Below are 15,662 nucleotides of genomic sequence, written 5' to 3'. Positions count from 1 at the left end.
TACGTGGAATATTCTACAATGGGCGAGTCAATCACCTGATCTCAACCCAATTGAGCATGCATTTCACTTGCTGAAGGCAAAACTAAAGGCAGAAATACCCACAAACAAAGAACGGAATACAGCTGCAATTAGAGTCTGGCAAAGCATCAGAAAGGAGAAAACCCAGTCTTTGGTAATGTCTATGGGTTCCAGACTTCAGGTAGTCATTGCCAGTAAAGGATTTTCAACAAAATATTAACCTGTTCCTTACCGAGTCATTGCAAAATGACGTCGGCAAGAACCTTTCATCCATCCGGGTGGACGTTATACGATGTCCTGGTCTTCTCGGGCGGCTAGGGGGAGTGTGCGCACCCGCCACATTGCTTAGGACCCGGTGCACGTCCCCAGCGGCCGCGATGTTCGCCGGGCACCCGCGATTGCCAGTTTTCACAGCAGGACCGTGGATCTGGGTGTAAACACACAGATCCACGTTCTGTCAGAGGAGAGGAGACCGATGTGTGTTTCCAGTACAGAGGAACACAGATCGGTCTCCTCCCCTTGTGAGTCCCCTGCCCGTACAGTTAGAATCACTCCCTAGGGAACATATTTAACCCCTTAATCTCTCCCTAGTGTTAACCCCTTCCCTGCCAGTCACATTTACACAGTAATCAGTGCAGTTTTATAGCCACTAATCGCTGTATAAATGTGAACGGTCCAAAAACTTGTCAAAAGTCTCCAATATGTCCTTCGCAATGTCACACTAAAAAAATCGCAGATCACCGCCATTACTAGTAAAAAAAGCCATGTGAATTAGTGATTGGTTCGTCTATGGAACCATCTGTTATTCTATGGGGATGCAACAACTGTATCACCACAGCTGTAGGTCCTAATATGTCAGGTGTGGGTGAGTGTCTCTGAATGCACTTTGCCTATTTAATACATTAATAATTACTGTAAATAACATTTATATACAGTAATATCTTGGATTACAAGCATAATTTGTTCAAGAACCATGCTTGTAATCTAAAGCACTCGTATATATATGTATATATATATATATATTTTTTTGTGGGGGGCGTGACCGGATGCAGGTGTGTGCTGCGAGGTGTGCGAGGTGGGTGCTGGATATGTGAGACGCAGCGAGATGTGAGAGGTCTCCCTCGCCCAACCTACTTGCCTTTTCTACTCCAGGCATGATATGCGCACTGCCCTAACCTGACTTAATCTCCTGCCTTGTGCCGCTTTTTTTGCCTTTCATATGCCCTTTATACGAACTTTTCCGCCGATGCTGTTTGTGCAAAGGCTAGCCGATTGTACCTGCTACGGGAAGCGGGTCAAACGGGGGTGCCTCCGTATCTCTCCCTGAAGCCCCGGAGATCATGCTCGAGCTTCCCTGGAGGTCTGTGCAGAGCTGAGATGGGAGGATACGATTGGAAGGCGACAGTCAGCTGACAGGACCACGTGACCGCCTCAACGAATCCCACCGCGTCTAAGCGTCCAAACGTCTAAGCCGGAGGAGCCGGCGCTGGTGGATGCCGTGGATCTCTCGGAGTTTCCCCCATAGACCCCGCATTGCATCTCTCGCCTTGGTATAGGGGGAGGACGTGGACAAGGGCGAAGATTGGCGCCCGAGAGAGCAGAAGAGCGGCACAGTAAACTAGGCAGGACAGCTTCCACACAGTGCACCTGTTCAATAGAGGTGAGCCTGGGACAAGGAGATGAGTGAGTAACCCAGCATAATAATCGCATATGGAACTGTGTAGTAGCAACCAGCCAAATTGATTGTAGAAGGAGAGTGTATTGCACCAGGCATTTTCTGTTTTTCTTTTTTTACTTTTCTTAACCTGCTAGCAACCTGTTGCATTCTCTAAAGATCCCTGCACCCTTGTGCGGAGGCACAGAACAGCGGGACTACAAGTTTAGGGTGCAGCACTCAAGTATCTAATTACTCTCTAAATAATAAACAATAAACAATACATGCAAGTATCCCTGCAAAAATCCTATAACCTTGCATGTGATGAGAGACTTGTTCTGCTTTCAATTGCTATGAATTCCTTCTCCTTCTTTTTTTTTTGAGATGTTTACTTTTTCTCTGGTTCTATAGCAGAGGAGAATCTACGACGGTTAAAGTCAAAGTGCGTTTTTTCTATAGACCAGAGCATACAGCTGCTGCGAGAGTTCTTCCTTCTCTTTTGGTCTGGTACAAGCTAGTTAGAGGTCAGTTAAAATAGCTGTCTCACTTTTAATATGTTCACCATGGCCAAAAATGCACCCCAATCAGAGGGGGCTCCTGTCACAAGGTCAGCTAAGGACAAGGACAGAGAGAAAGAGAAAGGTAGCCAGGCAGCTGCAGCCAAATTGGATCGATTTTTCCACCCACCAAAGTGCACGACCCACTCCCCTGTTAAGGGGGAGCATCATCCGCTGCAGCTCAACCCAAGGGTTCGTTAGGCTCGTCAGCAGACAGGTGGAGTTTGGGGTCAACGGTAACCTCTAAATCACCCAACCCAGACAATGTAACTAGGCCTAAAACCCAAACTAACAAGGGACCTGGGGGGGAGAGGAACGAGACCGTAGCAACACCAGCTGAACTGACTACTCTAGGATCCACTGTAAATATCGGCCTTGAGCCAACTCAGGAGCCTACATTAAAAGACGTTCTAAGCGCTGTAAATGACTGCAAAACACTAATGGTTGATAATCAACTAAGGAGCTTAAAGGACGAACTTGCTCTAATTCATCAGGATATGAGCAATACTTTGGAAAGAGTGGTGACCTTGGAAGAGCGAATAAGTGCCATCGAGGATACTTTGTATGCGATTGAGAACAAAGTAAGAGAGTTGCAGGATAAAATCCACTTTCAATCATCCAAGTCAGATGATATGGAAAACAGGCTTAGAAGGAGTAACATCCGTGTGATCGGCCTTCCAGAACGGTGTGAAGGTGCTGGACACCATAAAATTTATGGAGGGTGGCTCAAGAGATTTTTGATAATACCACTTTTTCACCTTTTTTTTCTATTGAAAGAGCGCATAGGATTCCTTCAAAACCTCCGCAGCCAGGCGGACGTCCTAGACCCTTACTCTTTAAATTCTTTAACTTTGCTGACAAAGTCACCCTGCTTCAAAAAGCTAGGGAGAAGGGGGATATTAGCTATAATGGCTCTAGAGTATAGTTTTACCCGGACTTTTCCCCAGAGCTACAAAAACGTACATCCGAATTTGTGCCAAACGCACTCTGCAGCAGCACAAAGTGGGATATGCTCTACTATACCCAGCCCGTTTGCGGGTAACAGCAATGGGCATGACCTTTTTTTTTTCAACACGCCAGGAGAAGCGACAACATGGCTGGAAGACATTTGTAAGGACTTATAAGAGTTATCTACAAGACTGTCGGCCCCTTTTTTTTCCTCTTTGCCTTTTCCTAATTCCCCTCTCTTTGTTCCCACCAGTTTGGACACAAGTATGACACAAGTGGTGCTGGTTTAATGCCTAGCAACTTGGCACAGGAGTCCCCCTTTTTTTTTTTAAGGAAGGGAGGGATTTGGGGTTTTTGAGCCATTATTTTTCACCCAGCAATTAATCACAAGGGTATATCCTATATTGGACTTGGGGGAGTTAATGGTCTGATAGCCCTTTGGGAGCTTTTCAGACCCTTTTGGGTCACTTTTCCTTATGCATATTGTACACGCCCTACAAAATTTATTTTCTATTTTTATTTTTTGCTTCGGGGTATTCACCTGTGTTTTACACGTTACTAATTGTTAATAGATTGTCCTCTTTTGGGACTCGGGGACACTATTTCTTTTTGCACAGTTTTAAGATTTAACACTTCATAGAAATGTATATGCTGGACACATGATCACAAGTTTTTCAGGGGCTATTTTGGTAAAGTGGAGCCTTAAATTTTGTTAAGGGGGAGGCGAGGGGAGACCCTCTATAGGGTATGCGTGGTAGGGAAGTGGTAGGATGGTAGTTGTGATGAGACTGGGTAAGAGTGGTAAGGTCACAGGAGAGGCCCCCAAGGGGTGCCCCAATGGGCAGGGGGGGATGGGGGGGAGGGAGTGGGTGGATCTAGTGGGGGGGGGGGGGGGAAGGGGGGGGAAGGGTAATTTCAGAGAGGGACATATTCCAGGTATCTTAAACACGCTAAACACCACTAGCAATGGGAGAGGATTTTGTCCGCACAAGCAGCCGAATGGGAGGGAGAAGATTTACCTCATGGTACTGTTTATGTTTGCACATTTCTTACTGTACATTAACCATGGCTTGGAGAATTAGGTCATGGAACGTAAGAGGGCTGGGGGATCCTACCAAGAGAGCTCTGGTGCTGGCATCAATGGAGGGGAGGGGGCTAGGGGTACTTTGTTTACAGGAGACTCATTTAATCAGAGACAGTATGGTCCAATTGGGTATACGTAAGTTCCCATATCGCTATCATTTGGTACATTCCTCATACTCAAGGGGGGTCAGCATATTGGTGAGTAAGGGGCTGTTATTCTCCTGCGAACAGAGCTGGATAGACGAGCAGGGACCCTATATATTAGCCAACATATACACCCCCCCCCCCTTCAATTTTACTATATTACAAAAATTAATTGAGTTCATGTTAGACAAACCAGATATCCCCTTGATCGCAGTGGGGGATTACAACGAAGTCCCTGACAGAGCGTATGATAGATTCCCCCCAAAACTCGACTTGAAAACCGAACAAGAGGGTCGTCTGGCCGAGTTTATGGAGGAGGCAGGACTAAAAGATATCTGGTGTATCCATCATCCACAGACCCGTCAGTATTCCTGTCTCTCTAGCTCTTACGGCACATTGTCCAGAATTGACTTGGCTATGGGTAATGAAAAATTATCGAACCAGGGTGAAGGGAATAGAGTATGGCCCGAGAGGGGTCTCAGACCACTCTCCACTAGAACTAGTAATCAGGAAAAATGAGCGAACAACTCCGCGGGAGTGGAAAATCAGCCCATATTGGCTTGAATTAATTGGGAAATCACAAGAACTGTCGGACAGTCTGAGGGAATATGCTCAAATTAACACGGGTACGGCCAGAGGCTGATGTGGTCTGGGGACTCCTTGAAGGCATACCTAAGGGGCCTGTTAATACAAAAGGTGGCAAGACTACAAAGGGAATCTAGAAAATGGGAAGAAGAGATTAGGAATGAAGTGACGCTAGCCGAGCAGCGCTATATAGAAGACCCCTCCCTGAGTAGACAAGGTGAATGGCTTGAAAAACAACAGGTTTATAAAATGGCAATTAGGAGGAAGGCTGAGAACCGTCAAATTTTCAAAACAACTTCAATTTGGTGAACGGGAGAAGGTGGGGCGTGTGCTGTCGCTCCTGGTACGGACTAACACCCCTTCCTCTAATATTGGGGCTATTAGGGGTCCCCACAGGCGAAATTGTAACTAAAGGCAGGGAGATAAGATATATATTCCACGATTTTTACAAATCCCTATATAAATCTAGGGGCGAGAATGAATATATGGAGGCTTTTTTTCCAGGGAATCCCGTTTCCAAATTTGTTAGATAGTGAAAAAAAAAAAACTGGAAGAATTGCAATGTGCTGTGGCAGAGATGGCTAACCATAGATCACCAGGTCCCGATGGGCTTCCAATAGAAATTTTTCAAGCAATATGGGGATATATGCTACCAGAGCTACTACATACTTTGAACTTCGCCTTCTCCAAAGGGCATCTCCCTCCCTCTATGATGGGCACAACAATTATCATTATTCATAAAGAGGGAAAAGATCAACTTGACCCCTCTTCCTATCGCCCAATTTCACTGCTTTGCACGGACGTAAAAAATCCTTGCAAAAGTTCTTGCAACACGACTTAAAGGGTTGTATCGAGAGCCTTATTCACCCTGACCAGTCAGGATTTATTCCAAACAGTTCAACAAGCTTGAATATAAGAAGGTTTTTTTTAAACATACAGGTTCCTACTGACAATGAGGGCCCTAGGGCATTGCTGGCCTTGGATGCTGCTAAGGCAGTTCGACAGCTTGGAGTGGGACTTACCTATGGAGGGTACTAGAAGGTTTTGGTTTGGCCCATCCTTTATCAGGTGGGTCAAGCTCTTATACAATAAACCACGCGCAAAAATTAAGATCAATGGCGAAGCATCAGACCTATTCGAACTGGAGAGGGGAACGAGACAAGGGTGTCCTCTATCCCCACTCCTATTTGCATTGGCCATGGAACCCTTAGCTATCAAAACCAGGCTAAAGGAAGACATCCAGGGATTTAAAAAGGGCTTAGATGAAGATAGGATAGCGCTGTTGCGGACGATATCCTTTTCTTCATAGGTGATGTTAATAATTCATTGGCCCCAGTGGTCCAAATGGTAAGGGAGTTCAGTAGGTTCTCAGGACTGATCGTTAACTGGGATAAGTCGGCTCTGCTTCCAATATACACAATGCGAGATCGGACATTAGCCGATATGCCCCAGTTAAAAATCCTGACTACATTTAAATATTTAGGATTTGGATTACCCGGGATGTCAGTGTTATGTACTGGAACGTACCTTGTAGCCAGAGCCTAGTGTGCAGGAAGAGGCCTCTCTTACTGCCCCGGCTCTGGAGCTGCTGGAGTGGGGACAGCAAGCTCGGGAGCACGGCGAGGTAGGAGTGCCTGGTGATGACAGCAGTCCGGCACGGTTGGTGGTCCTTCGGGACGGTGGGTGCAGGAGACAGCGTCTCTGGAGCTGGTACATGCACTGGATAGCAGGAGCTGGTGAAGCAAGCCAGGTTAGCAGATAATCAGGTGGTTAAGGCAAACGTGGTCAGATTCAGCACAGGGTCCTGGTAACGGTGGGCAGGAGAGCAGAGCGGAGTCAGAGGCAAGCCCAGGGGTCAGAGTGGAGAGGGTCGGAAGGTCAGATGGAGCCGGGTCGGTTAAGGGTAACAGATTACAACAGGTCACGGGTTTCACTGATACAAAGCTGCAGATCAGACAGCAAAGTGTCACTGCAGCTGCTCGCTTTTTTAAAGGCCGAGTGGCGCCAATCGCGCATTAACGAGCACACGCGCGTTCACATTTGCGCGCATTTGGCACATAACTGTGTGCATATGGAACGCGCCTGCAGGATGTTACAGATGTGCCTTCTTTCCTTACCTTCTTGTAAGTGTGTTTTTTACAATGTGTCATTAAAAGAACCTCTTTAATACTGCACTTAGGTGGCGCTTCCTTTCTCTACCCCCCTTTTTTGTTTACCACAGAGTCAGCTCTCTGAGGACAGCAGCCGCCATTGAACAGCCACATCACCTGCATTTTTAACCATTGAACTGCCTGTTACTACTATTTCCAATGGACTAATCACCATACTCCTACCCATATATGTACTTTGTATCTGCGCTGACAGTTACCTCTCCTATTGCACATGAATAGGTGACTGATGCTGATTCCGGCCATTAGCATGTGTGCGCATGCGTGCACCCTGGAGCCTATTGGCAGGTCCCTGACAGTCAGCGAATACATTGGTTTAAATATAGCCCCTTTACTATTAAAGCTGAAGCAAAAAAAAGATATTTGGAGTCGCCTCCCTCTCTCTGTAGCTGGAAGATGCAGCCCTAATTAAAATGATCTGGCTCCCTCAGATTATATACGTCCTCCACAATTCTCCGATTTGGGTTAACCAAACGTGGTTTAAAAAGAGTGGAAATGCTATTTCGAGAACTATGTGGAAAGGAGGGCAGGCCAGAATCGGGCTGCAGACTATGCAGCTTCCAGTCGGGGAGGGAGGGATGGCGGTCCCACACCCAAGAATTTACTTCCTGGCGTCTCAGCTACAGCATATTGTAGGATGCAGAATCCCAGACCCAAGAAAGGACTGTTTTAGACTGTTGCTAGTAGGGGCCCCGCACAAAACGTTAGTAGAGGTTTTGGAGGCAAACTCATTTGCTCATAAGTGTCCGACCATATACTTACTCAATAAGGTGTGGAGGACAACAAAGGCCCTATTGGGATACCTTGGGGTAACTGAATTTGCCCCCCTTTGGAACAACAAAAATCTCCCAGAAGTGGAGGGGGTGGGAAAATGCAATATTTGGGAGAGACAGGGAATTACGAGCCTTGTGCATCTGTATGAGGGGAATACCATGAAGTCATTCTCAGACCTGAGACAAGAATTCAATATCCCAAATAAAACCTTTTTTAAATATCTCCAGATCAGGCATGCCACCCAGACTCAGTTTAAGACCCATTCGATAGACAGGATTCAGACCCCCATCCTCAAGGAATAGCCCAAAAAAATATAATGAAAGGGTTAATCTCAGAGCTATTACAATAAACTGGGGGCCAGGGCCATAAAACCAATCGGGTATGCTCAGGAGTAGAGAAAGATGGGAACGAGATCTGGGGCTGATAACGCAAGAACAGTGGAGCAGGATCCTAAAGAGAGTGGTTCTAGTATCTATCGCCCCAGCACAGAGAACTGTCCCACCTATTTTTATTACACCGGGTCCTATTACACTCCCAAAAAAAAATGTTCCAACTAGGGCTGGAAACAGAGAGATGAATGCCCTAGATGCAAGGCTACATGGGACCTTGTCCATATGTTCTGGAGATGTCCCAAGCTCTTCAGGTATTGGACAGAGGTCATCAATAAACTCAATAATATCTTTAAGACCTCTTTAGAGCCAGATGTTAGAACATGTCCTCCTGGGGGACATGGAAGATCATAGAGTTCCCACCGGGAACACTGGAAGGCGTATTGCGAGGCCTATTCCAGGCACGCAAATTAATCGCACAGCGGTGGCAGGCGCATGGTCCTCTATCTGTCAGGAACTGGATCGAAACCATAAACATGCTGATTGAGAGTGAGAGAGTGGCCTTTATTAAACAAGGGAACCATAAAAGGCTTGAAAAAGTGTGGGGACCCTGGTTGAGATACACAGGTTTCCCTCCTTAGAGTAACAGATCGATATGAATAGAAACCCCCCCCCCCCCCCCCCACTACAGAAGATAGAAATTTCTTGACAGTTATAAACTAAAAAATAAGACGTATTAAATTTCGGCCCCCTCCCCAAAAGGGATTAGGTGTTAGATGTTGTGAAAGCCGGCTGCTCCCCTCTTTCTCCTTGGCTGACCTCTCCTTTGTTTTTTTTTACGAAGATATAAGTGTTGCACTGGGAGGGGAGAGAGGCAGGGTAGGGGCAGGGGGTGGTAGCAGGACGGGGGAAAGTGGGGGGAGGTAGCAGGGGGGGGGGTGGGCGAAGGGAGGGGGTGGAAGGGTTTAGGACAATCTATGTATGTAATTATGACTATCGTGGTGGTTGGTTGTTTATCCTGATGCATGTTATTTTTTGTACTGTTGTGGAGTAACCATGAAAAATATTGAATTTTGAAAATAATAAAAAAGAATTAAGCAAAAAAAAGCACTCGTATATCAAAGTGAGTTCCCAACTTTAGAAAATAATTGGAAACTCAGATAATCCATGCTGGTCTGTGCAGTTACTGTATGTGTGCAATAGGTGCGGGGGCGCCGGTGAAGCAGTACCACATGTGCCACGAGGTGCAGGGGCATTGGAGAAGGGAACCACCAGCACCTCTGGCCAAATACAGAAATGCACACACAGCAGCTTGAATCCTCCTCATCTTGCGAGACAATGCTTGCAAATGAGTCAGGATTAAAAAAAAATTGTTTGTATTGCGAAACGCACGTAAACTGCGTTATTCGCAATCCGAGGTTCCACTGTATCCCTATGCTACTAAGCAAATGCGTCATGTCTTAATATGAAATGTTCCCAAAATAAATATTGCAGCATATGAAATTAGTTATTATTAGAAAATATTTATGCAAGTGTATATAAGGAAACTAAAATGTGTTTATTTTTTAATAGATGGATAAATGGTCTGAACATAAAAGTTGGAGCAACCTGTGGAACACCAAAACACTTGAAGGGCCAGAAAGTCAGAAATGCTTCATTTTCTACCTGTGACGAGAAGAAGTCTGTTGAGAAAAAAAAAAGCAAGGATGAGGAGCGTAATATTTTTTTTTTAAAAAAGAGAAAGAACAAGCCTGCAAAACATCCATATAATTGTGGGTTTTGAATAAGTAATTATAATACAATATATTAGGTATAACAATAAAAAATAGGTTAAGGAATTGAAAGTCTGTACAGTAAATAAATCTGTCGCTCTTTTTTTGTTTGTTTTACAATAAATAAGCCAAAAATGCACAGTCTACTGAAAAAGCTTCTACACAAAGAGAAACATTAACAAATGTTACCACAAAAGTAGGAAATGGCTCTATTATTTCCTTAGATTGCATGTTGGTATGCAGTATACATAGATAACGCAAGATGAAAAACCTGTATGAGCCCTACCAGCACCAAATGTGTACCTATAAAACGCAGCCCATTGTACATATTAGATTTGCAAAAAGTTTATTGTATCAAAAGCATAGAATAGCCAACAAAAATCCAAAATCATTTAATCGTGACATTTGTGCAGATAAAACTCTGGGATTTTAGCTTGCACATAATTGGATAACATCAGCAGAGCTTCCCCTCATTTCAGATCTTCTGCTCAGATCTACAGCGACTGCAGTTCAAAGTGCACTTTCAAGTGCATTTGTACTGTAAAGTGGATTTGCCTTTAGTAAATAACACCCTCTATGACCACCATACATGCCCACATCCAATGACCATTCATATATAACAATGTGTAAAACTGATGCCCTCAATTATGCCAGTACAGAGCGATGATTAATGTATATGCATATACAAAGGTCAGCGCTTAGCTAAATTCCTGCAAGGATGTATAGAATAAGTCCTAGACTGGTGTGAAAACCTAAATCCTGGAAAAAGCACACAATCAGCACTAGTCCTTAGTGTTATCCGATGACGTAGTAGGAGGTAGCTGAAAAAGCATGAAATTACAAACAGTGGTATGAGTATGGTAGTGGTAGTGCGTTCATAATCTGTATATCATAGATCACCATGTAAATAAAAAGCTGTTACTGAACCATGTCCTAAAATCACCTCCCTCACACTTGTAGTAGAAATTCTGGCTGTTTGCAGAGCAGACAGACATATATTTTCTGTAATTCATCTTAATGAAATAATCCATATTTAAGCTAAATAGATTCACTCACCATCCATACAAAAAGACACCATCACCCATCAGCTTGTTCTCAAGTCATCACCCCAGCATCATTGCCTTTCTGGCTCAGCACAGCTCACTTTATTTACCCAAACAGGAAGTGCTCACTGCACCAGTTAAACACCTCCCTCATGGGAGTGGTCATTACATGATGTCCCCTTGACACAGCAAACACCATATAAGGACATTCCTTCTAACAGGAATGTCCCATAGAATACATGAATAGAATATAATACAATGGATACAATACAATGCATAGAAATACATACAATGCTGCTAAAGGCTAAGGCCCCATACACACAATAGAATCCATCTGCTGAAAAATCCCAGCGAATGGGTTTCAGCGGATAGATCCTATGGTGTGTACACTCCAGCGGATCTTTTTCCGCGGATATTTATCCACTGGGATGGATTCCAGCAGATAAATATTTGCTGACATGCTAAACAAATCTATCCGCTGGAATCCATCCCAACGGATGGATCCGCTGGTCTGTATAGACTCACCGGATCCATCCGTCCGAAGGGATCCCCCGCATGCGTCGTAATGATTCGACGCATGCGTGGAATTCCTTATATGACAGCGTCGCGCACGTCGCCGCGTCATAATTGCGGCGACAGCGCGACACGTCATCGCCAGAGGATTTCAGCGCGGATTTCAAAGCGATGGTGAGTACACTCCATCGCATGGAAATCCGCACAAATCCTCGAGAGGATTTATCCGCTGGACCGTATTCGCGGATAAATCCTCTCGTGTGTATGGGGCCTTATGGGCGTCTCCGAGTCAGGGAGTGCCCCCCTGCCTCTAGAACCGATCATAAGCTCTTATATTAATCGCTGATAGAATCCTGAATCTGCGCCATTCCTTAGAATAATGCATATCCAGATTATACCCTTATTAAGGTGGAATGGAGGCTATCTACAGGCGTACGCTACGAATCCCAAGCCATGCTGATCAGACAAGACCCAGATAAGAACGCACATCTGTCCATAACCATTTGTGTGCTTGCGGAGTGAGCGCACCCCCTCCTCAACGATCGTCTGTGCTAAATGCACAGAGGGCCCCTCGTTAGCGGACATATGCCCATGCCGCAAACATCACATTCCAACCTCAAAACATTTTCTACTACCAGACGAGATTCAACCAGCCTCAGACTGCCTCAGTCAGTTCTATTTAGAGCGGGCTGCGGAAGTACTAAAAACTGGGTGCCATTATGACAATACATCTTCAAATTTCCACAACACACTATGCTGAAGATCGTAATGGGAAAACAAAACTTGTGTGCAAGCTACCAATCCTGGTCCCTGGTGGGCCATTTGTATTCCAATGGTTAAAGTCCCAAACAAATATGCAGTTCCGAGGATATGTTTGCTATTTATAGTATCCTTCGAAGCATTAATGTCATCTGCACAAATTGAATACCAGTTCCTTGCAGGATCTGTCAAGCTAAAAAACAACAGTGTCCTCTGGTCACAGGGGCAAGGGTGGACAGTGAGATAGCCTAACTGGCTTCGCTGGTTTCCGCTGGCTGCTTCAATGGCTCAGAGGAATGCGAACCTGCCTCCATGTGTGGCCCAAAGCTTTAAATGGTGATTGTTGCATTTGACCCGACATGCCGCATGTATGTCCTGGCACATTACAGGTGCGCCCGCCATCATGCTGCGTGAGCATCCACGTAACACACAGGGTGGCGCCATGCTGCATGTCATGTCAGTGAGCATCCAGTGGATCATATTGTTATATACAGCGCAGTCTATAAGTGACTGAGGTCTTCACAAAAGGGAGCTCAAGAGTGATTGATAAAATGTCCACAAACACCAAAAGCTAAGGGAAATCACCATAGGAGGCTAAAGCACTCATAATTGGATATGTATATCATTAAACAAAATATGTACAGTGGGCTTGAAAAAAAAACCCAGATCAACCAAAACAAAAAAACTGAATTGATAAATCCAGTAATGCAATAGTTCCTCTTATTTCAAAAACTGATCATTCAGGCCAGGGGCCTTGGTAGCCTCCATCTCACAGATCTAACGAGTCTCATTTTGGAGTACCAATTGGTCAAAATTACTCCATCTGGTATCCTGGGGCATGATTTCAAGGACCGAGCACTGGAGAAACCTGGATCTCTATCATGTTGTAGGCATACATGTCTTGCTATCGGGGCCTTTAGATGGTAAGTTTCAATTTCATAGAGATGCTCCTGGAATAGTTTACGTACCGGTCCAATAGTTTTACCTATGTAAAATGAGTTACAGGAGCATACAATTATATACATGACCCCCATAGTACCACAGTTTGCCTGTGGGGAGTCGAAGGGACTCATACTCGATTATATAAGGGCAAAGTTCACAACTTCCACAACGAGTCATACCTGATGCACTGAGTAAGAGAGAGATTTCTAGTTCGCTCAAAGAGCGAGCCCTCCTGCACACTAATTGTGGATCACTGGGAATAAATTTGCTAACTGAAGAATCCTCCCTCAAAAGATGCCAATGTGCTGAAACATATATCCCTGACTTTGTTGAAAAGGCCAGTGCCCCTTTGGAATTCGTGGAGTAATTGGTCCAGTCTAACCAGATGTGAATATCACACCCTCAGAGATCTATTGATCTCTGAGGAAGAAGGACATGTGGATTTTGATGAAGACAATGAGAAGGATAACACTAAACTCATGTTGAACTTGGCTTTGGAAATATGCGGTAATACAGAGAGTGATTTTGTCGGCTCTGTCAACGTCACTATATTGAGAGATGTAGGCTTTATACAATAGATCCAAGACTTTTTCCCCCTTGTCCACAGTCTCTGGTGTGGCTTTGCTTTGTGAGAGCGGTCAATAATGATGTCAGGAGATTAAGATGGGAACCTTCACAACAAGCCAATTTTACAAAGGATGAGAGAACTGCTCTACATGCTTTACGTTCCACTACAGACCTGATCATTAAGTTGCGGACAGGGGGGAATATTGTCCTGATGGATCGGGCTAGATATTTGAGGATTGTGTCTACGAATACTCAGTAATAGACAGTGGTTATACCCCCTATCCCTAATATCAACCAGGAAAAGGAACAAACAAGACTATTTTCTATACTTAATCGAGCCTTAGGTAGTGATCTCATTGAAAAAGTAACAGTTGAATATAATATAGTTTACTTCCTGAGGATACCAAAGTTCACAAGTCTGTGGATGATCCTCCCGGTCGCTCCATTATTTCGGGGATCGGATCACTTACCAAGAGAATTTGTGAATACATGGACAAGATCTTGCATCCTTTTGTCTGGAGCCAATTTCCTTATATAAAGGACACCTCTCACTTGCTTACACTGTTACACTTCTTGTGACATTAGACATAGAGGCCTTGTACTCTTCTATACCTCATGAAAAAGGTCTACAGATCATTAACAACATTTTGGATAGCAGGCCATTGGATACAAGAAAACATAACAAATTTATTATGAAATTATTGTATTTTCTGCAAAGGAATAACAAGTTTCGGTGATGGCAAGTGTTACCCCCAGGCCCAAGGCACTTCCATGGGCACTAAATGTGCCCTGGCTTATGCCAATATCTATCTGGGAGAGCTGGTGAAAATTGAGGTCGTTGCGCGCTAATATGGTATGAAATGTGTAACTTAAAAAACATATAATAGTGATTATTTTCACTAGATTAGTGTCACTAATGTGCTCCACAGAAATCACTAAAAAACAATATAGTGTGACAGCGCTGTAAAAAGTGAAATAAACAATTATGGTGATAAACACTGATAATGCAATATTATGAAAAAGTCCAAAAACATAAAATGAATGATACCGTTGTGCAAAAAAACAAAACAAAACAAGCTTGTTTGATGTCTTCAGACAAACTCCATGAACGGAGTGCTCCCACCACCTCATGCAATGCTTGTTCACCTCCTTTAAATGACCCTGCAAGGGATCAAACACGCCTTGCACCCTGTGCAACATTTTTTCCCAGGGATCGTCAGAGAATCATCATCAAAACACAAGAGAAGTGCCAGAGAGTGCCCTCCTATAGTTGCAGTATCCAAGTGGTTAAAAATGAAACCACTCCATCCCAGCTAGCATTGAACTCACATTTAATGAAAATTTAAAAGCATTAAAAATGACATGACAGTCTCACTCAGAAGTAGAACTAGTCCACGCCAGACTCACCTCTACTAGTTTCACCACCTCCACGTGCTTCATCTGGAGGAATTGGCACAGAAAAACCAAGCATACCTGAGAGACACTAAGCACCTTTTTCAGTTATTGGAAGAAATCAAAATAGAAGGTCCATGTATACTAGCTACAGCGGACGTCAATTCTCTATACACAATTTTGGGAGAAAAGGTATATTGGACAGCCACACACCAAAAAAAACTTGTAAGGTAGCCTTTAATGGTGAAAAAGGATAAAAGAATTTTATCCTTTTTTCACCATTAAAGGGCTACCTTACAAGGTTTTTTTTTGGTGTGTGGGCTGTCCATATAGCTTTTCTCCCAATTTGCTTTGTTGCATTGCCAGCACCCACAGTTTCTGAGAGGACATTGATTGTTTATTGCACTCACCTGG

The 15,662-nt window shown here is 44.3% G+C and overlaps 1 protein-coding gene across 3 annotated transcripts in view; it reads left to right on the top strand.

Annotated features, from left to right (window-relative positions):
- The window catches only part of CHADL (chondroadherin like), a 549,464-nt gene extending 539,293 nt beyond the window's left edge, over positions 1–10,171 (top strand). For 2 of the 3 annotated variants that reach the window (XM_040359603.1, XM_040359602.1), the window contains one exon: positions 9,833–10,171. In XM_040359603.1, coding sequence (XP_040215537.1) covers positions 9,833–10,043 — 211 coding nt within the window. In that variant the 3' untranslated portion in view covers positions 10,044–10,171. The remainder of the gene's footprint in view (positions 1–9,832) is intronic. The other variant, XM_040359605.1, reaches the window with a different exon arrangement.
- Positions 10,172–15,662: the final 5,491 nt, after the last annotated feature.

The sequence above is a fragment of the Rana temporaria genome, chromosome 7, assembly GCF_905171775.1.
Source record: "Rana temporaria chromosome 7, aRanTem1.1, whole genome shotgun sequence".
In the NCBI taxonomy this organism is placed as follows: Eukaryota; Metazoa; Chordata; class Amphibia; order Anura; family Ranidae; genus Rana; species Rana temporaria.
This window is presented reverse-complemented; position numbering and strand designations above follow the sequence as displayed.